The sequence below is a fragment of the Sturnira hondurensis genome, unplaced genomic scaffold (assembly GCF_014824575.4).
Source record: "Sturnira hondurensis isolate 20B ecotype Veracruz unplaced genomic scaffold, ASM1482457v3 Scaffold0013190, whole genome shotgun sequence".
NCBI classification, from domain to species: domain Eukaryota; kingdom Metazoa; phylum Chordata; class Mammalia; order Chiroptera; family Phyllostomidae; genus Sturnira; species Sturnira hondurensis.
Window position 1 is genome coordinate 1,846,736 of NW_028085821.1, and position 24,146 is coordinate 1,870,881.

At 35.5% G+C, this 24,146-nt stretch overlaps 1 protein-coding gene across 1 annotated transcript in view; it reads left to right on the top strand.

Moving 5' to 3' along the window:
- ARID2 (AT-rich interaction domain 2) overlaps nt 1-24,146 on the top strand; it is a 165,981-nt gene that overhangs the window by 122,791 nt on the left and 19,044 nt on the right. Inside the window, exons 16-20 of the mRNA XM_037061084.1 lie at nt 2,794-2,942; nt 20,626-20,764; nt 20,852-20,937; nt 23,752-23,875; nt 23,965-24,056. Of these exons, the coding sequence (XP_036916979.1) occupies nt 2,794-2,942; nt 20,626-20,764; nt 20,852-20,937; nt 23,752-23,875; nt 23,965-24,056 (590 nt within the window). The remainder of the gene's footprint in view (nt 1-2,793; nt 2,943-20,625; nt 20,765-20,851; nt 20,938-23,751; nt 23,876-23,964; nt 24,057-24,146) is intronic.

The following is a 24,146-nucleotide window of genomic DNA, read 5'->3' on the forward strand; positions in this document are numbered from 1 at the left end:
TATTATTAAATTTTCTATGTGATACAAAAAGAGTTTCACAATTAAACCGTATAAAGATGTGTTAGCCCTTATCAAAATAAAAATAAGCTTAATTTACAAATATTTACAAATATATAACAAGATGGTCAATAAAATACCTAATTTTCCTCTAGGGATATTCAGGTGAATGCTTGTTAAATGCATGTTTCCAGTAATAACTTCCTTTCATAGACATTTGTAGTTGATCTGTCACTGTCCCCAAAATGAAGTCAATCATCTTTTCTCCAAAATTTGGTTTCCCTTCTGGACTTCTCTAGTAGAAGAATAATAATGCAGTTGCCATTTATTGAGAGTATAGAGCCTTAGGTCTTTATGTATAATTTCTGTAGTCTTCCCATCATCCTGTAAGATAGATATTATTACTTACACTTTATAGATGATGGAACTAAGGATTAGAGAGGTTAAGTAGGTTGCCCAAGTCACAAAGCTAGTTATAAGGCAAATTGAAATTTGAGTCTAGATCTGTGGAGCTGGAAAGTTCACATCTTATCCATGATATACACCTGTATTGTCCTAAAATGCATGTTTTTCATGCGTGTATATGTTTTCTCACTAACAATATTGTAAAATCTTAAGGGTGGGATCCTATTATAGAAATAATTTCAATCACATCACATTCTTCTTAGACTTTGACATGCAAAAGCTTTTCTGACTTCACATTTCTAAGAACTTTTTCAGCATTTTATTCTCTTCTTTTTAAAAATTTTATATATTGATTGATTTAGTGGGGAAGATAGGGAGAAAGAAGGTAAAAACATCAATGTGAGAAACAATGATCAGTTACTTCTCGTATGCACTCCAATAGGGGGCCAGGCCTGCAACCCAGGCATGTGCCCTGACCAGGAATTGAACTGGTGATCTTTTGCTTTGCTAGATAGCATCCAATCAGCTGAGCCACGCCAGCCAGAGGTAGTCTCTTCCTTTTTTCACTTTTATGCTATAGTCTTATATATTTGTGTTTTACCTGTTTAAAACAAAGTTACAATTTTTAATTTGAGGCTTTTAGAAATATGTCTTTGGTCCAACTATTTCCAATAGTCACATAAACTAACAAGTATTTTTAATATTTTCTCAAAGTTTGAATTTATTACCTTTAAACAATGCTTTGAAAATGGTGTGTTGTTTTGATGAGAAATTCAATATTATTTTTCCTTGGGTGGTGTGTTGTAAATGAAATCTGAGTTAAGGAGTGAAAGAAAATGTATTGCCTCAAATTGTTTGAAGATACATTAATAATAATTTACTTATGTGTTTTTCAGAGGGAAGGGGTTGAGATATAGAAAGGGAAAAAAGACTTACATTTAAAAGGCTTACCCGCACCCTGGCTCAGTGGCTCAGGTAGCTGGAGTGTTTGTTGCCTGATCCAGGAGTGTCAGCCCAGGATGGCTCTGAATGCGGCCCAACACAAAGTCCTAAATTTACTTAAAACCTTTTTCTTGGTCATCAGCTTTTGTTTGTATTTGTGTATTTAACGTGTGGCCCAAGATAACTCTTCTGCCAGTGTGGCTCAGAGACGCCAAAAAGTTGGACACCCTTGCAGCATCTACTGAAAGTTTAAAGATTTGATTTCCACTCAGGGCACATACCTAGATTCTGGGTTCTATTCCCAGTCATGGCATGTATGGGAGACAACCAATCAATATTTTTCTCTCACATCAGTTTCTCTGTCTCTCTCTCTCTCTCTCCCTTCCTCTTTCACTAAAATCAGTAAACATATTCTCGGGCGAGGATTTAAAAAAATTTTCAGGGTCTGTGCCTGCAATTAGAATTCTCATATTCATTGAAAGTTATAACTGAGCAACTATGAAAAATTAGTTGCTCATTAAAAGAGCTTATTGCACAATAATATTAATAACAATTTTACTTATACAGTTACATTATATTTTTAAATCTGGAATTCTCTCTTTGAGTTTTTTTTATTGTTGTTCAGGTACAGTTGTCTCCATTTTCCCCCCACCAGTCCCCTCCACCCCAGCCATCCCCACCTCCCACTCGGGATCCTAGTCCCCTTTGGCTTTTTCCATGTGTCCTTTATACATGCTTTCTTTATTTTTGTAGAGGGGAAGACAGGGAGAAAGAGAGGGAGAGAAACATCAACATGTGAGAGAAAAATCAATTGGTTGCATCTCACAAGCCCGCAGCCAGGGGACCTGGCTTGCAACCCATTCATGTACCCTGGCTGGGTTTCAACTGGTGACCTTTTGCTTTCTTTGTATGACAGTATTCTGCCAGCTGCAGCACACTGATCAGGGCGATATCTGAAATTTTATTTGCTTTTTACTATACACTGTTTTATGTTACATTTTTTACAAGATCTAAAAGGAAATATACAAAGAGATGATAATTTGCAGTTGATTTGTTCTTGTGGGCTATATACATAAGTAAATGAAATGGATGCATTTACTGTAGACTTATTTCTCATTTTAATCTATAATTGTGTCTTCCTACCTAATTGTATTAATATAAAAAACTTTAAATAATGTATAATCAATCTATAATGACAGCAACAGTGTGATCTTGACTCTGTGGTTCATATGAAATACAAGAAAATTACTTCCTAAATATTTTTGTAAGAATGGTTATCTTAAATTTTTTCAAATTTAGAAATTTAATAAATAGTCATTAAAACTACAAATGTAAATTTCATATTAAGAGTGAGAATCTTACAACTCTCAGTAGAATCAAACATAAGCTTATATTAAAACATGTTTTTTTACATCATTTCACGAACAATGTGGTTGTGCTTTTCCACAGAACACTCCTGTGACACCTTCACCAGCTGTGCAAGTGCAGAGCCAGCCCAGCAGTTCCCAGCCGTCTCCATTCAGTGCATCTAGTCAACATGGGGATCCAGTGAGGAAACCTGGACACAACTTCATGTGTCTGTGGCAGTCTTGTAAAAAGTAAATGGCAATTTTATTTGATACACATAAATGTTCTTTGTTTTAGAATGCTTTTATATTCAAATTTCTGTCATCTATAGTTTTATTAAAGTTTTCTTTTTAAACCACTTTTAGCAAAAAATATTTTATGTTACATAGATCCAGTGGCACCTAAGCTAAGAAATGTATGTAAAGAGCTTCATTGTGCAACGATAGGTTATTAGGGAATGTGTTTCAGTATTAGTTTTTTTGTTTGTTTTATCTGTCCTAGCATGTGACATATGTTGGTACCAGGTGTGAGTCATATTGCCTTCTAAGTACTAATAGAGTAATTTGCAAGAGTCATTAGTGTATCTTTTTTGTTTGTTTTTAGATATTAGAGGGGTTAATTCATTTTATTTTATTTTTTATATTTTTTATTTCTTTAATTACAGTTGACATACAATATATTCGTTTCAGGTGTATAACCCTGTTGAGGTAGTTTTATAACTTACGAAGTGATAATTCCAGTAAAACATGGAACCCATGTGACACCATGCATAGTTATTACTGTGTTCCCTAAGCTATACTTTACATCCTCGTGACTATTCTGTACCAGTTTGTACTTCTTAATCCCCTTATTTTTTCACCCATCCCCTATGACCCTCCGTTGCACCCCACAAAATGTTCATATGAGTAGGAACATTTTGTGGGGTGTTCTGCTTGTGTGCTTATTTTGTTTTTTAGATTCCATATATAAGTCTCATCATCTGGTATTTTTGTCCTTCTTTGTCTGACTTATTTAACCCAGCACAATACTCTCCAGGTCCATCTATGTTGTTGTGGATGGCATGATTATTTTTTATGCTGAATCATATTCCATGATATACGGTATGGCAAAAGTAGTTTTACAGTTGTGAGTATGTGAAACACAAAATTTATTCTTGTATTATTATTTACTAATTATTGTATTATCTGTATTATTTTCCATATGAACAATTATAATGCTACTTTTGACCTACCCTGTATATTTGCACCACTTCTTTATCTGTGGTGGACAGAAGATGTTTCCATATTTTGGCTATTGTCAATAATGCTGCAATAAACATATGGATACATACATGTTTTCAATTTAGTGTTTTGGGTTTTTTTGTCTTTTTTTCAAATAAATACTCACAAGAAGAACTGCTGAGACCTTCTTTGTCTCTTGTTATAGCCTTTGTTTAAAGTCTATTTTGTCTGGTATAAGTTTTGCTACCCCAGCTTTTCTTTGTTTTCATTTTCATGAAATAACTTTTTCCATCCCTTTACTTTCTTTTAGTTTCTGCCTTTCCATCTGAAGTGACTCTCTTGTGGACAGCATATGTGAGGGTCAAGTTTTCTTATCCATTCAGTCATCCTGTATGTTAGGAACATTTAATCAATTTGAATTTAAAGTCATTGTTGATAGATACATATTTACTGCCATTTTATTATTCATATTTTTTATCTTTTCCTTCTTAAAGAGATTTTACATTCTTACCTGGGAAGCTCTTTATTTATCCTTTGATTCTAAGTGATATCTTTGTTGGGTAGAGTAATCTTGGCTATAGTTCCTTACTTTTTATCACTTTGAATATTTCTTGCCAAATCCTGCTGACCTGCATCATTTCTGTTGAGAAATCGGTTGACAGTCATATGGGAGCTCCCTTGCTGTGGGCCTCTTTCAGTTCATCTTATTCGAGACTCACTGCATTTCCTGGACTTGTACGCCTATTTCTTTCACCAATTTAGGGAAGTTTTCTATCATTATTTTATCAAATAGGTTTTTTATTTCTCGCTCTCTCTCTATTTGGCAACCTCATGATGTGAATGTTGGTTTGCTTGAAGTTGTCTCTGAGGCTTCTTATGCTGTCCTCATATTTTTTATTATTTTTTTCTTTTTGCTCTTTTCATAGGGTGTTTTTTGCTTTTTTGTCTTCCAAATTAATGATTTGATCATCTGATTCATCTACTCTACTGTTGATTACTTATAATGTATTCTTCATTTCAGTTAACTGTGTTCTTCATTTCTGACAGGTTCTTTTTCATGTGTTATATCTTCATTTTTATGTTTCCTGTCTCTTTGTTGACATTCTCACTAAGTTCCCCTACTCTTTCCCTATTTTCATTGAAGATTCTTATAACCAGTGTTTTGAACTCTGCATCTAGTAGAATCCTTGTCTCCATTTTGTTTAGTTCTTTTTCTGGGGAGGTTTGTTCTCTTCTTTCATTTGGGCCATGTTTTTTTGTCTCCTCATTTTGGCTGCCTCCCTGTGTTTATTTCTCTGTATTAGCTAGAGCCACTATGACTGTGTCTCAGTAGTGTGGCCTAATGTAGTAGGTGTCCTATACTGTCCAGTGGCACAGCCTCCAGTATCGCCCAAGCTGGGTACTTGAGGTGTGCCCTTTCTGTGGGCTGAGTACACCCTCCTCTTGTAGTTGAGCCTTAGTTGTTGTTGGCAAATCAATGGGAGGAATTTGCTTAGACCAGTCAGCTGCAAGGACTGGCTGTGACCACTGACCACCAACTTCCACCCTCCTTCCCCCACCCCATGGAGGGTCAGCCATGCAGGGCCAGGGTGCTGGCACTCCAGCATGGTCTGTAGCTGTCCACTGGGTGCACAGGCTCTGGGATTTCAGAGATGGTACAGGCCAAGGTCAGCCCCTACCTATGTTCTTTCTGCCCAGGGCCACCCTTCCTGAGCTGTAATGCAATCTGAGATTGCTGCTACTTGTGCTGGGCTTGGTGATTCCCAGGCAAAGCCAAACTGTAAATCTAGGCTGGTTGCTGCTGATGCTGGTTATGGGGCCACTCATCAAGAGGTATGGGTGTTGGGGACCCACTGAGACCAGCTGTTACTTGTTTGAGAGAATTTAGAAAGTTGTAAAGCATGAGCCAAGACCATTCATATGGAAAAACCACTGTTAACAGCTTGGGTGGCCCTATATTGTTTGGGATGGAGTCTCAGGGGATCTCCAGGGCAGGGCAAACAGTGTTAGCCTGGTTGATGGAGTCTCAGATATAGCACTCACCCACCTGCTGCCTGTCTTTGTGGGGAGAGGGCTTAGAAAAGGGACAATAGCCTCTTTTCACCTTTCTGTCTGGGAGAAAACTCTCACAGCTCTTGCTTTGATGACAGACACTTCACTTCCTCACTGTATGACACTGTTGACTTTCAAACTTCTGTCCTGGTGCTGGAGCTCAGAGGAAGTGAGTCTGAGGAAGTCTGTGTGTTTGATCTTTAAAAGGAACTGCCTAGGACTCTAGAATTTCTTTCCACCAACTCAGTGCCCGTTGCTTTTTGGAGCTAGAAGTTATGGGTCTCATCTTCCTGGCACTGGGACCCTGGGGTCTGGGGCCTGGTGTTTGGCTGGGACTCCTCTTCCATGATATCCCTCCTGAATTTTTATCTACCACTTGTGGATCAGGGACCAGCCAGTTTTGCATCTCTGCCCCTTCTGCCAGTCTGGATGGTTGTGGTTTCTTTCATTCCGTGCTAGTCAGATTTCTATTTAACTAGATTTGTGACAGTTACAAGTGGTAGTGGTTTTATAGTTTTGTTGTCATTTTGATGTGGTTTTGTGAGGAGGCAATCATGTTTACCTATGTTGCAATCTTTTTTTTTTAAAAAAAAGGTTTTTTTTTGTTTTTTAATTAATTAATTAATTTATTTATTTATCTTTAGAGGGGAAGGAGAGAGGGAGAGAAACATCAATGTATGGTTGCCTTTTGTGCGTCCCCTGCTGGGAGTTGGCCTGCAGGGAACTGGACTACAACCCAGGCATGTGCCCTGACTGGGAATCGAACCAAGATCCTCTGGTTCACAGGCCCGCACTCAATCCCCTATGCTGCAATCTTGACTGGAAATCCTGATTATTTCTTTCATTCATTTAATGCAACTATCTCTTTTACTGTGTGTGTGGAGATTAAGTATTTATGGAGCACCCTCTAGGAGGGTGTATGTGTTAGGAACTAGAATTAAGGAGATTACTCTCCTTAAGGAAGCAGATCCAAAAAGCCTCAAACAAATAAAGTACAGTATAAGAAAGCATAGCAGATGGTTAATGTAATGCTAGGATGGTTAAGAAAGATATTATAGACATTACTTTTCAATTGGGTCTTGACGAATGAATAGGAGTTTGTCATGCAAAACTAATTCCAGTCAGAATAACAAGTGTAGGGAATTACTTAAGGAGCTAGTATACCTAGGGAACTATGAGAAATTTAGGATACCAAGAGCATAAGGACAAGAAGAGCATGACAAATGGCTTTTATTATTCATATTTAATTTTAATTCCATTTGGAAAAAGACACATGTCATAGCTATTGTCTACTAGTGGCTATGCTGTAATTTCTTTAAAATCATATAAAAAACATTTAAGTCTTCCTTGTTTACATAAGATTTAGAACTAAAAATTATTTCCTTCATTGATACATTATTGTGAAATGCTGCTTTTTTCCTTTCCTAGAATTAAATTGACTTTAAATATACATATAACCTAATTTCAGTTCTGTGATACAATCATACTTTACATGGTCTTTTTGTATTTGTAATTCTTGTCTATATAATATAGATTAATTTCATTAAGCTACCCACTCTTAAATCATTGCTTATTAGTAGTTACTTTTTAATTGGCAGGTTTTTATCTCTAAAAATGAAAACCCTACTCTTTAAACATAATCTATACCTCTGCAGAAAAGTAACATTAAACCCTTCAATACAGGGCGGGGGGAAGGGTAGGTTTGCAGTATTTCATATGGAAAAAATAGTACAATAATTAATAAATAATAATATAAGAATAAACTGTGTTTCTCATACTCACAACTGTAAACCTACATTTACCTAACCCTGTATCTTGAGTTCTTCAAATATCCTCTCAGTATTTACATTTCTTCCTTTCTTATGTTTATTTATATTTGAATTGGAATACAAGATTCAAACAATGGCCCTGATTGGTGAGGCTCAGTGGGTTGGGTGCTCTGTGAAACGAAAGGTCACTGGTTCGATTCTACATCAGGACACATGTCTGGGTTGTGGGCCAGGTCGCTGGCTGGGGGTGTGGGAGGGGCACCCTCCCCATGCCCCAACCAGGATCAATGTTTCTGTCGCACCTGGATGTTTCTTTTCCTCTCTTTCTCTCCCTTCCCATTTCTCTAAAAAGAAATAAAATCTTTACTTTAAAAAGTAAGATTCAAATGTTGCTTGCAGTTGAGAAGTTCTTTAAATCTCTTTTACTCTGTAGTTTACCCTTCCATCTTGATTCTTTTCCTTGCTTGTTTTTTGTTTGTTGTTGTTGATGAAAGCAGATCATTTGTTCCATAGAGTATCACAATGTGGATTTCGCTGGCTTTGTTTGGCATGTTACTCTGACCCTGTGTTTTCTGTCCGTTGGTACGTAGGTCCAGATGTTTGTTCAGATAGTGGTTTGATTTTTTTATAATGAATATTTTAGAAATGGCATTGGGTACTTCCATGAGTAGATATGTAATATCTTGTCTTTTTGTGGGGTAAACAGCCACTGAGAATCATTGCCTAGATCCATTATTTCATTAAGGGTTTTAACATGTAACAGTTTACTTTTTATCAGCACTTTGATTTCTCTGAGAAATAGTTTCTAGGAAAAAGGCTAGATAGGTTATTGATTATTTCTCTTATTTACCAATGTTCAAAATAATTAGTTGTTTACTAATGTTACACAAAGGTGACCATAAGATTTGTTTGGTTGTTTTTGATTTTAGTATTATTATAAACAAGTTTATGAATTTAAACATATTTGAGGTCTTTCAATTCATTGCAGTTATTATTTATACTTCTTTTTTTTAAGATTTTATTTATTTATCTTTAGAGGGGAAGGGAAGGAGAGAGGAAGGAAACATCAATGTATGGTTGCTTCTCGTGCATCCCCTGCAGGGAACTGGCCCCTGCCGGAAACTGGCCTGCATGTGCCCAGGCATGTGCCCTGACTGGGAATCGAACCGCGATCATCTGGTTCGCAGGCCCGTGCTCAATCCACTGAGCTACACCAGCCAGGGCTTATTTATACTTCTTGATGTTCCAGTTGTCCCGTCTTTGGCCAGTGCAAGCCTATTCAAGCTGGTTTCCAAGTCTTTTGATTGTGATCTTAATATAAGATTTTGATGGCTTCCATGCTTTCTGTTAAACAAAATGTTCTGGGCTTATCTTGTACATTTGCTGCCCCATATCTAGAATAAAGTATTTCTCCAAGGATGTCTGGTGTCTTTTAATGGGAAATAATATTTAGTCTAGGCTACAGGTCTGCTGCTTTTAAGTTGGTTATTGTTTCTGGACTTTTCAGTTGGCGGACTAGAAAAACAAATGGCTTTTATCATGTTTAGAAAGACCTTCTCAACTCTCAGGGCATAAAATACACATTTTGTTGTCTTGCGCTACTTTAATATTTTCACCTTTTTGTTCCGTCTATAATTTAGTTTCATGTATCTAGCTTTATTGTTTTCCAAATGGCTAATGAACATACTAACAAGTTTATCTCTTCCTTAAACATTTGACTTACCACCTTTGATATATATGCTAAATTCCTAGATGGCTTTTCTGTTTCTGGGTTACTTGTTATCCCACTGTTCACTGTCCTTATCATAGCTTCACTTTAAATTTTAATGTTGGCTGTGGCAAATTCCCACTCCTAATTCTTTTCAGAGTGTTTCTCATTATCTTTTCAAGCACTTAACCTTATATTAGGCACTATACTGTTGTACTTTTTGTTTTTAAGATTTTATTTATTTATCTTTAGAGGGGAAGGGAAGGAGAGAGGGAGAGAAGTATCAATGTATGGTTGCCTGTGGTGAGTCCCCTGCTGGGAACTGGCCTGCAACCCAGGCATGTGCCCTGACTGGGAATCTAACCATGATCGTGTGGTTCTCAGGCCCGCACTCAGTCCACTGAGCTACACCAGCCAGGGCCTGTTGTACTTTTTGAAATTAGAATGATGTATAATTCAGATTTGTAACCTGTACAGATATTTATTTATTCTTTTAGATGAACCTTAGAATGTTTCTAGAGATCCTCCAAAATAGTGTGTTGGGATTTTTATTTTAATTGTTTTTAAAGAATAGGTATTTTGGTTTTTGTTTCATAGTGAACATTCTTCTAGTATTGATGCTTCCCTTACAGGAAGAAGGCATCAGCCATGGTATTGTAGTCTTTTTTACCCCAATAAAGTTTTTTCCTGCAACTTTATTAAGATTATTGCTAGTTGTAGTTCTTTTGTTGTTGTTGTTATGATAAATAATCTTAACTTCTGTTATATTTTTCAGTGGGTGGTGGTTTTCTATATTTATACCTCTTATCTACTCATCCAATTATAATACCAAATGAACTAATTATATAATAGTAGTGATAATAATATTCATCCTTATCTTTTAAAAAATTAGCGGTCTATTTTTTAGAGCAGTTTTAGGTTGATAGACAAATTGAGCAGATAGTGCAGAGTTCCCATATAATTCTTCTTTCCTGCGTAGTTTCCCTTAGTATTGACATCTTTAGTTGTTATAGTACATATGTTATTTTTAATGAGTAATAGTTATATATTATTATTAACTAAAGTCCATAGTTTTCATTAGGTTTCTGTCTTTGTGTTATATAGTTCTGTAGATTTTGATAATATATAATGTCATTGTATCCACCATTACAGAATCATACAATAGTTTCACCACCCTGAAACCCCCCCATGTTTCACCTATTTGTCTTCTCATTATGTCCCCTCCCAGTTCCTGGCAACTACTGATTTTTTACTTTCCATTTAGTTTCACCTTTTTCAAAATGTCATATAGTTGGAATCACACAGTATGTAGCCTTCTCAGATGGGGTTCTTTCATTAAGCAATACAGTTTTGAATACAAAAAACACAGAATTCCTTTTTTTTCCTTTAAGATTTATTTATTTATTTTTAGAGAGGGGTGAAGGGAGAGGAAGAGAGGGAGAGAAACACTGATGTGAAACAGACACATTGATTGGTTGCTTCTTGTATGCATCCTGAATGGGGACTGAACTTGCAACCCAGGCACGTGCCCTGATTGGGAATCAAACTGAGGATGTTTTGCTTTGTGGAACAATGCCCAACTGAGCCACACTGGTCAGGGCTAGATTTTATTCTTATATTATTATTTATTCATTATTGTATTATTTTCCATACAAACAACTGTATACTACTTTTGCCCCTCCCTGTATGTATTTAGTATTTCTCCATGTCTTTTCTGTCTTGATAGCTCATTTCTTTTTCTTACTGAATAATATTCCATTGTATGGATATACCAGTTTGTTTATCCATTCACCTACTGAAGGACATTTTGGCTGCTTTTGGCTTTTGGCAATATTAAGTAAAGCTGCTATAAAAGTTTGTGTGCAGGTTTTTGTGTGGATACAACCTTTTAACTCACGTAAATACCTAGTATTACGATTGCTTGATTGTGTAGTAAAACTATGTTTAGCATTGTAAGAAACTGAGAAACTATTTTCTGGAGTGGCTACACCATTATGTATTCCTACCAACAATGAATGAAAGTTCCTGGTGCTCCACATCTTCACCAGCATTTGGTATTGTCAATTTTTTAGATTTAGCCATTCTGTAAGTGCATGCCATGTCTGTTTTAATTTGTATTTCCTTATTCATGAAAGATCTTGAGCATGTTTGCATTTATTTATTTATCAACTGTATATTACCTGTGGTAGAGTGGTATAACCCACTTTTTGCTGAGTTTTTAGTAATCCATTGATACTAGATTTTCTCAAATGCTTTTTCTATTTCTATTAATATGTTCATATGATTTTTCTTTTAGCCTGAGGATGTGACGGAGTACATCAGTTAATTTTTGAATGTTGAAACAATCTTGTATACCTGGAATAAATTTTTAACTTAGCTTAAGATATTCAGTACCCTCATAATTATTAGCCTCAGTGGCTCACCAAAGCAGCAGAGCAGGGTAGTGGCACATAGTGACACAGTGCATTCCTCACTTTTTATTATTACATGCAGTTTTTATACTTCTCTTCAATTTGCTAATATTTTTCTGTGTGTTTCTACACCTATGTTCATGAGAGATAATGGTCTGTAGTTTTCTGTTCTTTGTTTGGTTTTGGTATTAGGGTAATGCTAGCCCCATAGAATGAGTTTATAAGTGTCCACTCCTCTGTTTTCTGATAGGAATTGTAGAGAATTGGTGTCTTTTTAAAAAAATATTTGTTAGCAGTCACCAGTAAAACCATCTTGGCCTGGTTCTTTATTTTTCAGAAGGTTATTAATCATTGATGCATTTCTTTTAGTAATCATAGGCTCATTGAGAATATCTACTTCTCACTGTGAGTTTCAGCTGATTTTGTTTTTAGACAATTGCTCTTTTTCATCTAAGTTACCAAATTGGTGTCATAGAGTTATTAATATTCTTTTTTATCTTTTTACTGTCTGTGGGCTCAGTTAGCAAGGTCTACTGATATTAACAATTCGCAACTTCTCCAATTATTTTCTTGGTTAAGCTGGCCAGATCTTCATCTATTTTACTGATATTTTCAGGGAACCAGCTTTTGATCTTCTTTTTTTTTTCCTGTTGATTCCCTGCTATCATTTAATTGACTTGTCTAATTTTTATTATTTTTTTAAAATTTATTTATTTATCTTTAGAGGGGAAGGGAAGGAGAGAAATATCAATGTATGGTTGCCTCTCGTGTGTCCCCTGCTGGGAACTTGGCCTACAACCCAGGCATGAGCCCTGACTGGGAATCAAACTGTGATCGTGTGGTTCGCAGGCCCGCGCTCAATCCACTGAGCTACACCAGCCAGGGCTAATTTTTATTATTTTTTATGCTTGCTTTGAGGTTGTATTGCTCTTCTCTAATTTCTTAAGGTGGAAGCTTAAGTGATCTTTCCTAATACATGCATTTAATGCTATAACTTTCCCTTTTCTAGGTACTGCTTTAGCTATATTCCACAAATTTCCCACAAAAAGTTGTATTTTGTATCTTCTTCAGTGCCTCTGTTTTTCATATTACATGGCTGGATACCTTCTGGACAGACCTCAAATACTCTCAGATCACAGTGGAATTAAACTAGGAGTTACTAACAAGATATCTGGATTATCCCATAATATTTGGAGATTAAACAACATGCTTCTAAAAATATTTTGAACTAAGTGAAAATACAAGACACATTGTACATAGGACAGTGACACTTCAGTCCCCTTCAAAATTGGGACATTAGGACCTCACACAGGTCTTCCAACTGCCATCACCTGCCCTATCATATTTTCCTGAATTTCACTAGCAGTCTGAAATCTCATCCCTTTCAAAGGTGATTTTAATTGTGGGAAAGCCAGAAGTTGTAGGGTACAAAATCTGGGCTTCTAAAGGGGGCTGAGTCACCTCACCTGGGTGATTTTTTTAGAAAGATTTTATTTATTTTTCGAGAGAGGGGAAGAGAGAGAGAAAGGGAAAGAAACATTGATGTACCAGAGAAACATCTATTGGTTGCTTCTAACACACCCCCAACTAGGGACCTTGCCCACAACCCAAGCATATATGCCCTGACTGGGAATCAAACTGGTGATCTTTTGGTTCTCAGGCCAATGCTCTGAGCCATACCACCTGGAGCAGATGATTTGATATTTCACCAAAAAACTGCACAAGGTGTGGTGCACCAGCAGGCTCCTTGTTGTGATGAAGCTGCCAATCACCAGTTTGCCCTTAGCTATGGCCTTCTGAATCCCCCAAGTAGTTTCCATGGATGAATGTTTGAGCTTAATGCAGAATTTGATGCACATTTGTTGCTCAACTCGCTCAGTCATTTTGAATGTGATGGCCACACAGTCCACATGCTCACTCAACAGCATCTACTGCCCCCACTGACTAGTACAGTAAAGTCATCACTGTTCACACATGAGCATTCCAGTCCACTCTCCTTGGCTACCAGTTTACATCAGTGCTATGCACTATTCTCGTTATACTAACAATGGTGGGACTTTTCCCCAGGCAGACCTTTGTACTTTATATGACTTTTATTCCTTTAAATTTGTTAATGTATGTTTTATATCCCCAAATGTGGTCTATCTTGGTGAATGTTCCACGTGAGTATAAAAAGAATGTGTTTTTTGCTACCGTTAGAAGTATTATATAAATGTCAGATACAATTGATTCATAGTGCTATTCAGTGCAACTCTATTATTGATTTTCTGTCTGCTAGACCTACTGATAGAGTTGTGGTAAAGTTTTAAGTGTAATATTTCTTTATTTCTCCTTGCAGTTCTTTCAGATTTTGCTTCATATTTTGATGCTTTGTGTTAGGAGCACATTCCTTAAAAATGGTATGTCTTTGTGAGGAATTGACCTCTTTATCATTATGTGGTGTCCTCTTTATCCCTCATGATATCCTTACTCTGAGTCTGCTTTGTCTGAAAAAATATAGTAACTCCAGGTGTATTAGTGTTAGCAGGGTATAGCTTTCACCATCCCTTTACCTTCAAGCTATTTGCCTTTATATTTAAGCACACATAATTGGATTTTTTAATCCACTCACATTTAAAGTGATTGTTGATACAGTTGCGTAAATACTGTATTTGTAAATATTTTTCTATTTCTTTTACTTGTTTTTTGCTTCCTTTGTCTTCCCATATTATTTTGCATTGAGTTACTTTATATGTTTTTCTTTTCTATGTTAGCATATCAATTATACTTTTAAAAAATATTTTTATGGTTGTTCTAGAGTTTGAAATACATATTTAAAGCTAATGTAAGGCCACTTTCAAACATCAATATACCACGTCATGGGTGGTGCAGATATTCCTAGTGCCCCTTATGCCATTATTGTCATTTATTTTACTTATCCAAAAGCTATAATCACCAAATACACTATTGCTCTTATTTTGAACATTTACTTATTAGATCAATTAAGAGTAAGAAAAATAAAATACTGTATTTTATTTTCAGTATTTTATTTTCCTTCTCCAGCACACTTAAAACCAGTCTACTGTGCAGATGCCCTAAGTTTTTGTTTGTCTCAGAAAGTCTTTATTTTTCTTTCACTTTTGAAAGGTAATTTGTGGACCCAAAATTCTAGGTTGATAGATCTTTTTCTTTCAAAACTTAAATATTTCACTCTTCTTTTCTTGCTTACAGGGTTTCTCAGGGTAATCTCAATAAAGATTATATTTTATCAATATAATCTTACCCTTTCTCTTCTCTCAGTAAGGTATGTTTTTCCTCTAGTTTCTTTCAAGATATTTTGTCTTTGATTTTTAGCAGTTTGAATGTAATATGGCTAGGTGTTGTTTTTTGGTTTTCTATTTATTATATTTAGTGTTCTCTGAGTTTCCCAGATCCACAGTTTGGTGTGTCGTTAATTTTTGGAAAGTTCTCTGCTGTTCTTCAACTGTTTCTCCTGGGTTTTTTTGTTGTTGTTGTTTGTTGTTTTGTTTTGTTTTGTTTTTCCTATTCCCATTGTTTATATGTTGCACTTTTTGTAATTGTCTCACAGTTCTAGGATATTGTTTCTCTTTTCATTCTTTTTTTCTCTCTGTTCTTCCATTTGGGAAGTTTCTAGAGACATTATTTTTGAGCTTTCAAGTTCTTTCCTTAGCCGTGTCCAGTCTACTGATGGTCCCATCAAAGGCATTCTTTATTTCTGTTAACAGTCTTTTTGATTTCCATTTTATTGTTATGTCTATATTTCTCTGCCTATAATAGCCTTTTCTTCTTGCACATTTACTTTTTCATTTAGAGCCTTAGCATATTGATCATAATTATTTTAAATTCCCAGTATGATAATTCCAAAATCTACCATACCTGTGTCTGGCTGTGTTTGCTTTGTCTCTTCAGACTCTAGCTTTGTAATTGTGTTTGTGTGTTTGACATTTAGCATGCCCTGTAAGTTTTTGTTGACAGCTAGAAATGTTTATCAATTAATAGGAAATGAGGTAAATACACCTTTAGCTTTATGTTTATCTGGCTAGGAGTTATGCTGTGTTTAATGTTTGCTGTAGCTGTAGGTGCCAGAGGCTTCAGTTTCCTCTGGTGTCATTTCTTGCCCTCTGTGGTCTTTGGGTTCCCTTTGAAACTCCTTTTTAAAGTGTATCTTACAGCTCTGTCTGTTGTAATCGCTGTTATATGGAAGCCCTGTTGATGTGGTGATAAGGTATTGAGAAGGGGAAACTTTGTAGAAGCTCCTGATTAAGTGCCACTGTTTTAGTGGGCGTAAGTAAGGACTGTGACTTTGAGAGTTGCTTAACCTTTATTTTATTTTTTATTTATTTTTTTCCTATATGAGACAGGTAGTCAGGAGAGGGCTGGAGTTAACTAATTGCTCTTATTCTAGGTTTGATAAGGTTCTGGTAAAGTAATTTCCCTTGAGGATAGACCTTTATTAAGCAGAAAAGAACACTTTGGGCATGTGTTTTAATGATTACTTTCTCCCTTCCCCTGCTGGCAGTGCTGGGTAATTTTTCTCCACTCTTCACTATGAGAACCTGGTAGGGTTCCTGGAAGTAAAACTCGGAACGTACTAGGTCTCCATCATTTCATCAATTATTTCTTAAGTATTTCTATGACTATTATCTCTAGCAATTATTTGTGATTCCCTATACTCAACTCCGCAGTTTTCAGGGAGGCAGTTTGCCTTGTGACCTCATTTCTGTGATAATTTATGAACAGTTGTTAACTTTCAGTTTGTTCAGCTTCTTAGAATAGGAGGGACAGCTTTCAGGCTCTTTGTGTGTCTGCTCTAAAACTGGAAGTCCTCACTCTTACCTTTATGCTTGCTTGTAAATTGTCAGCATGCTAATAACTTACTTTATGATTGAAATATATAAAAATGGGTGATGATGTTTTCTCTCTCTTTTTAAAGGGACCCCCAAAATTTCTTGTAATACAGAATACATATGAAGTGGGTTTTTTATTTGTTTGTTTTAATTATGTGAAATTGGAGGAATAGACTCAGTGCCCTTGGGTAGCCAAAAATTTACATTCATTGTTTTTAGTACTGTGTTTCTGGCTACAATGTTCTTTGAATGAGCAGTGTCAGGATAAAAGGGAAGTTTCATAGAGGCCCTCTAGCTTACCTGTAACCATAGTATCTCTGTTTTTTGCTTTCTGTATAGGGTTAAGTCCTATTTTGTTTGAAAAGAAGGTTCTATTGCTATAAAAGACATTCGAAAGCCATTTTAAAAGAATATGTTGCTCTTTGTAGATATCTAGTAAATAGCTGCTACAGAAAATATGAAATTTCTTCCCTTTGGGGGAGCATAATCTATATTGTGTTTATATTTAGAATTGAATCATTAAAGGTCATAATAGGAATTTAAAGTATCTCAAAATTATTCTACACAGACATTTCCAGTGTGGAAGGCTGTTCTATGTAGGAATCAGGGACTTTTTTCTGTACTAATAAAATCACTATTTCCCTGACCAGCTAGAAATCTACTATAGTGATATTGAGGATCAAACCAATGGGTTTCTACTGAACCTTATACAGTTGTAGTTGGTCCTAAAGATTCTAATATAAAGGCTTATTACTTATAGTATACAAACCTGGATCATATTTCTGTACCAGGATATGGTTTGAATGATGGTTGGTCTGGTAGGAAGTAACAGAAAAAAACAGCAAACATCAACCTTCTTATACGTTACAAATGAATAAAAACTTATAGGTAGCTAGCATTTATATTCTCAATAAAGGTAAGTCTATTTTTTCTAGAAGTATTACAAAATTTATGGTAAATCTTTAATTCTTTTTCTAGTAATTGAAATTTCAGAAATAAGGTAGTCTGTTTAAATAATTAAATTTTAAAATTGAAATATTTAATTGAAGTTGATGGCACTTGATGTAAAGAAATATCTAAAGACCAGTTGAGTGATAAATAAAACTGCTATCCTGATAATTGGTAAATTTTTAATAAGTAAGATATCCAGAGTGGAAATTTGTAATTTATCATAGTGGGCCTTCATCAGTGACTGCTTAATACTAGTGAAGTTGCCAGGTTAAGCTGAAATTAATCAGAAAGTAGATTGAATAAACAGCTTGGATTATATGGCAGTAGGAGAATAAAACTGAAATCATTTAATAGCATCTTTTGTCTGAGTTTTGTGGTCATAAAACCAGGAGATACCTTCAGAGGGTTCATGCTGTGTGCCCTCTGGATGTTTTATCATACAGCACAATGTCTGGTACATAAAAGGCTTTTAATTCATTTTATTATTGAGTGAATTAAATGAATGAAGATTAACTAGCTTGATTCTGTAGTCAGTAGTTATTTGCTGGCCTACCTTATTGGCATCTTGCATTTTCAACTGTCAAAATAACAGTCTATCATCTACTATTTTTATATTTATAAAAGATTTTATGTAAAAGCCCTAGAATCACTGGGTATTTTGCTAATATTATTATACTTAGAACTTGAAGTAATAATAATAAGCTATTATAAATCTGAGATTAATTTCATATATTTTTTGTTAGAAAAAATTATTAGTTTCAGAAGTATGTACTCCTTGGGCTTTAACTACTGATCAGGAGTGTGTGTGTGTGTGTGTGTGTGTATGGAAAACCCATAGTTTCTTCTATGGTTGATGGCAGAGTTCTTTTTTAACCTTAGTTCAATTTTTTTTAAACACTGGGTACCAAAGGATGCTTAAAAATGGTACTCTAAACAAAAGTTCTGTATTATGAGACAAACTTACCAGATTTTGTTGAAGTCTATTCAGTGTTATTTAAAATATTTGGGAAAAGAATTTCCTAGGGTGTGAATCTAGGCTGTAGTTTACTAATAAACTTTATCCTTTAGAAACTATGCACAGATAAAGAGAATTATATACCAATATTTATTTTCAGAATTTGCTAGCATTTTTTTTAATGCTTTGGTTGGTGTGGCTCAGTGGATTGAGAGCTGATCTGCAAACCAAAGGGTTTCAGGTTCAGTTCCCAGTCAGGGACATGCCTGAGTTGAGGGCTGGGTCCCTGGTGGGGAGCGTGCAAGAGGCAACCACACATTTATGTTTCTCTCCCTCTCTTTCTCCCTCTCTAAAAATAAATAAATAGAAATTTTCAAAAGCGCACACACACAAAATATAGCATCATAGATACTGTATATAAAAGTATACCTGTTTTTAATTTTTGTGTAGTGTAAGAGTGTGGTCCTGTTTCATTATTTTATATGTGGCTAGCCACAGTTTTTCCAACAGCATTTATTAAGGAGACTATCTTTTTCCCATTGTATATTTTTGGCTCATTCGTTATAATTAATTAACAATACATAGGTTTATTTCTGGGCTCTCCATTCTGTCCCATTGATCTGTGTATCTGTTTTTAGGCCAATACCATAGTGTTTAATTACTGTACCTTTGTTATATAGTTTGAAATCAGGAAGCGTGATGCCTCCACCTTTGTCCTTCTTTCTCAATATTGCTATGGCCCTTTGGAGTCTTTTATAGTTCCATACAAATTTTAAGAATGTTTGTTCTATTTCTGTGGAACATGCCATTGGAATTTATAGGGATTGTGTTGAATTTGTAGATTGTTTTGGGTACTATGGTCATTTTAACAATATTAATTCATCCAATCTATGGTGGTTTCACAATAAACCTATGGTAGGTATTTATGTATACAAATATGATGGGCTTGGTGGGTATAGCCCAGTGGATTGAGTGTGGACTGCAAAGCAAGGGGTTGCTGGTTTGATTCCTGGTCAGGGCATATGCCTGGGTTACAGGCCGGGTCCCTCATGGTGGGTACGTGAGGAGCAACCACACATTAATGTTTCTCTCCTCTTTCTCCTTCCCTTCCCCTCTCTCTAAAAAAATAAATAAATAAAATTGTTTAAATATGAATGGTATGAAATATATACTCTGATTTTGATTCAAAAATCCAATGATTTTTGACATCATCTTTTAAATTCAGTATTTACTCTTGCAGGAAATTTAAGGAAGATCTCTCATAAACTTTAAAGATATTGATTGTACAAATATTTGAGTTACTAGTTTGTAATTGAGACGTTTCAGTGTATTCTTTGCTGTCTGGATTCCAGTATTCTCTCTTACTGCTACATATTCTAATTAATAAGAGACAATAGTATTTGACATTCTTGGGATTTGTGTACTTGGCCACTTACCTACTCAGACATTTGTATTGTTAAACCCCAGGGTATATAAGTGAGTAGGGTATGATATTGGAGAAAAGACAGACAGGACTTCCTTGACATGGACAAACATACAAAATGTGAATTCATCTAAAGAGCCAGTCTTACCAAAATGTTTGCCACTTAGATTGTTAGATTGCATGTGCTAGAGTTTATTTTATATAATATGAAATCTAGTAAATGCTTAAGCAGCTTCTAAAGGAGCAGTAGAATATAATATTTATTTATAAAATAATGTTCTATTGTGTTTTGAAATGATAATTTCATTTAGTTTTAAGAGATTCTTAGCTGACCTCCATTGAAGGTAGGGAATTGAGAATAAAACATATTAGATGGAAAACAAATTACCAGAAGTGTTCAATATAGTTAAGTGATTTAATGTGGAAATTATATGCAGAAAAATTTGTTTCAAAATATTCTTTGAAATGAAATGAACTTGCTTGCATTATTTGGCTTAATATTTCTGTATATTGATCTGGAGCCTTATATGAAAAAAACAAGTTTTCTACTTTTAGTAGAAAAGTGTCAGAAAATTTCTACTACTTATATTTTTTGTAGGTGGTTTCAGACACCCTCCCAGGTTTTCTACCATGCTGCAACTGAACATGGAGGAAAAGATGTGTATCCGGGGCAGTGTCTGTGGGAAGGTTGTGAACCTTTTCAGCGACAGAGGTTTTCCTTTATTACCCACTTACAGGTACACTTTCTTAATACTATCTGATCAGTGCCTCCTTTGCATTAAAGGTCTTGATGCATATTCTTTTATTTCCTCTTTCTCACAAAGGATAAGCACTGTTCAAAGGATGCCCTGCTTGCAGGATTAAAACAAGATGAACCAGGACAAGCAGGAAGTCAAAAACCTTCTACCAAGTAAGGAACATGAGTTTAATTACTATTGTGTACACAAAAAGAAATATCAGGAAACCAGGCTAGGCATAGTAACCATGAAAGTCGATTTAGTGTAGTGGGAGACTAGAAATCTAGATTCTGGTCCACTCAACCATTAATCAGCTATATGACCCTGTTCAAATTGCTTCAATTCTCTAAGCATTGCTTTTCATATAGTACATGAGAAATATTTTGTAAACTGTAACTATGTATGGTTCTCTCTCCTTTGAGAGAGTAATTGAACATGTATTTGATAATGGCAAAGAGATTTCTTCTTACAACTCCTCCTTGGAAGGAGGCGTAAATGTCATGTCAAGATCCTATATTAGAGCATATGTGTCACATTTACCTGTTATTTCATGAGCATATTCTTGAATGTACTCAAGTTCTGAGTTGGTTGTAGATTCCTGTAAGTTCCATATTAGATTTGCATAGTATCTCCTATTTTGTTCCTAAAGCCCTTAGTTGTAGATTCTGTAACCTGAATAATATTTTTCACTCGACAGTGTGAAAATGTATTTATCACCATTTATTAAGATACTATAGGCCTTGGCTGGTGTGGCTCAGGGGATTGAGTGCCAGCCTGTAAACCTAAGGGTCGCCGGTTCGATTCCCAGTCAGGGCACATGCCTGGGTTGCAGGCCAGGTCCCCAGTAGGTGACGCATAAGAGGCAACCACACATTGATGTTTCTCTCCCTCTCCTTCTTCCTCCCTTCCCCTCTAAAAACAAATGAATAAATTTTTTTAAAAAGATATTGCAATGTATTGGTTGTTATGCCAGACCTAGCCATGATTCTTTTTTTTAAGGATTTTATTTATTTTATTTTTAGACAGAAGGTACTTCTCTACAGTGTGAAGGTACTTCCACCTCTCACTGGATCTCCAGAAACCTAAGAATGGCAAAAAGTATCTTGTTCGTGTATATCTCATACTATACTTTAATGTCTAGCACACAATAGATGTTCATTAATAGAAACTCAGTTAATAAAGTTTATGAGTGGCTTCTGTGTTCTCATATTTCTAGTTCTCCTCCCAGAATATCAGTTTTGTGAAGTTACAGACTATGTCTTGTTCTCAGAATTGTGCCTAGGTCACTACAGTGTGAAGGCACTAAAATGAAGATGTGCCCAAGATGCTATGAGAGCTCACCTAAACCAGTCCAGGAGACCAGAGGAGGCTTTCAGATAGAAAATACCGCCAAACTGAAACCCAAAGACCAAGAATAAATAGTGGAGGGTTTCATAAAGCTATAATCATAAGTTTGAATTTTATCCTATAGGCAACAGAAAGTCATTTTTCTGCCAGATATCTTGTTCTATAAATTTTAGTGTACTTAATTTGTGTACATTATGTAGCATAAGAATATGTTGAAATGTGTTTGCTTTTCCCAAGTTTGTAAGGTTATTTGCAATATCAGTTAAATCAATTAAAAATCACTTATATGTAAAAATCTAGTCACAATATAAATCACAATTTAAGGGCCTACTTTAAGTACTTAAAGTATACTTTTGTGTATACACCTATGTACATTATAGATATAAACTGGTTTACAAATTTAAGATTGCTTTTCTTATTAACTTATTTAATATTCAGAATTAGTTTACTTATATAAAATGTGCCAAAAGTATTTCCACTTTCCAGATGTGAAACCTGAAGCACAGAGGGGCAGATGAAATATTCAAAGTCATAGCTATTGTCAGAAATAGATAGGGTTTCCTCACGTGGAAACAAGAACAAGTCACTATTGTTTCCTCCATTGCCTCACCAGAATACAACAGACACTGGTACAGTTTTTCTGCTTGGCCAAGGAGAGCTAGAGTAGTTTGAATCTAATTTTATGTAAAATCCATTCCTTCATTCCATATATTTTATAAAGGATAATAGAACTATACTGAAAAGGGTTGATTAAAGTTATTAAATAATAGCGAAAATAAGACTATATAACAAATAGCTTGAAGTGTAGTGAGTAGCATAATTTCATGTTACCAGACTAGGTTATCTTTTCCTGGATGACCTATATCTGTATCAATACATTTCTTATGTAATATTGTTTTAGTCTTAGTTACTGTTTAACCAAAATAATTTGCAGCTCAAATTGTAGACAGGTTTTTCTTCTTTGCTCACATCTTCATCTTACATTCAGAGGTGTGAACTCCACAACTTTGGTACTGTGCTGTTATTTTAGATTAAATTTATCAGGGTAACATAGTTGGTAACATTATATAAGTTTCTAGTGTGTAATGTTATAACACATCATCTGTATATTGCATTGTGTGCTCACCGCCCAAAGTCTACTCTCTTTCTGTCACCGTATATTTAACCCCCTTCACCCTCTTCATCCTCCCCTCATCTCCCTACCCCTCTGGTAACCACCACACTGTTGTCTGTGTCTGTGAGTTTGTTTTTATTGTTGCTATTGTACATTTGTCGCTTTCTCTTTTATATCCCACATACAAGTACAATCGTATGGTTTTTATCCTTTTCCATTTGACTTATGTCATATTTATTTTGATTGCATGTTTCCTAGCACGGTAACTTTAAAGGTGGATTATAGTGGAACAACTACTGTTGCTTTAAAATCGATAAATTGGAAAATAAAACACTGGAAATTTCACCTTATATTAAGAGTCCCATAGGCTGACACAAAGAATAAATATTAATGCTGGACCATGGGAGATTTTATTCATCCTGCATCCAAAGTTCCAAAGTACCCACCCTGGGGTTGGCAGGTGGTCGTCGTCAGTCTGTCTACAGCATCGTATTAACAGTCTCTTCTCTCTCTCTGGTCAATTTAGGCAGCCAGCTGTAGGAGGCACGAGCGCGACTCCTAGAGCACAAAAGGCCATTGTGAATCATCCCAGTGCTGCCCTTATGGCTCTTAGGAGAGGATCAAGAAACCTTGTCTTTCGAGACTTTACAGTAAGCAAGCCTGGAAAGCCTTATCTGTAAAGGTGTGAGCAATGTGTGATTTAGGTTTTTATTCTTTTTCTTTTCTTTTTCTTTCTAAGGATGAAAAAGAGGGACCAATAACTAAACACATCCGACTAACAGCTGCCTTAATATTAAAAAATATTGGTAAATATTCAGAATGTGGTCGCAGGTGAGTAACCTGTTTTCCGTAGCCAAAGTGAATTTATATTATTTTGCTTTTAGATATAAGGTAATAAGATTAGATATCTATGTTTGAATC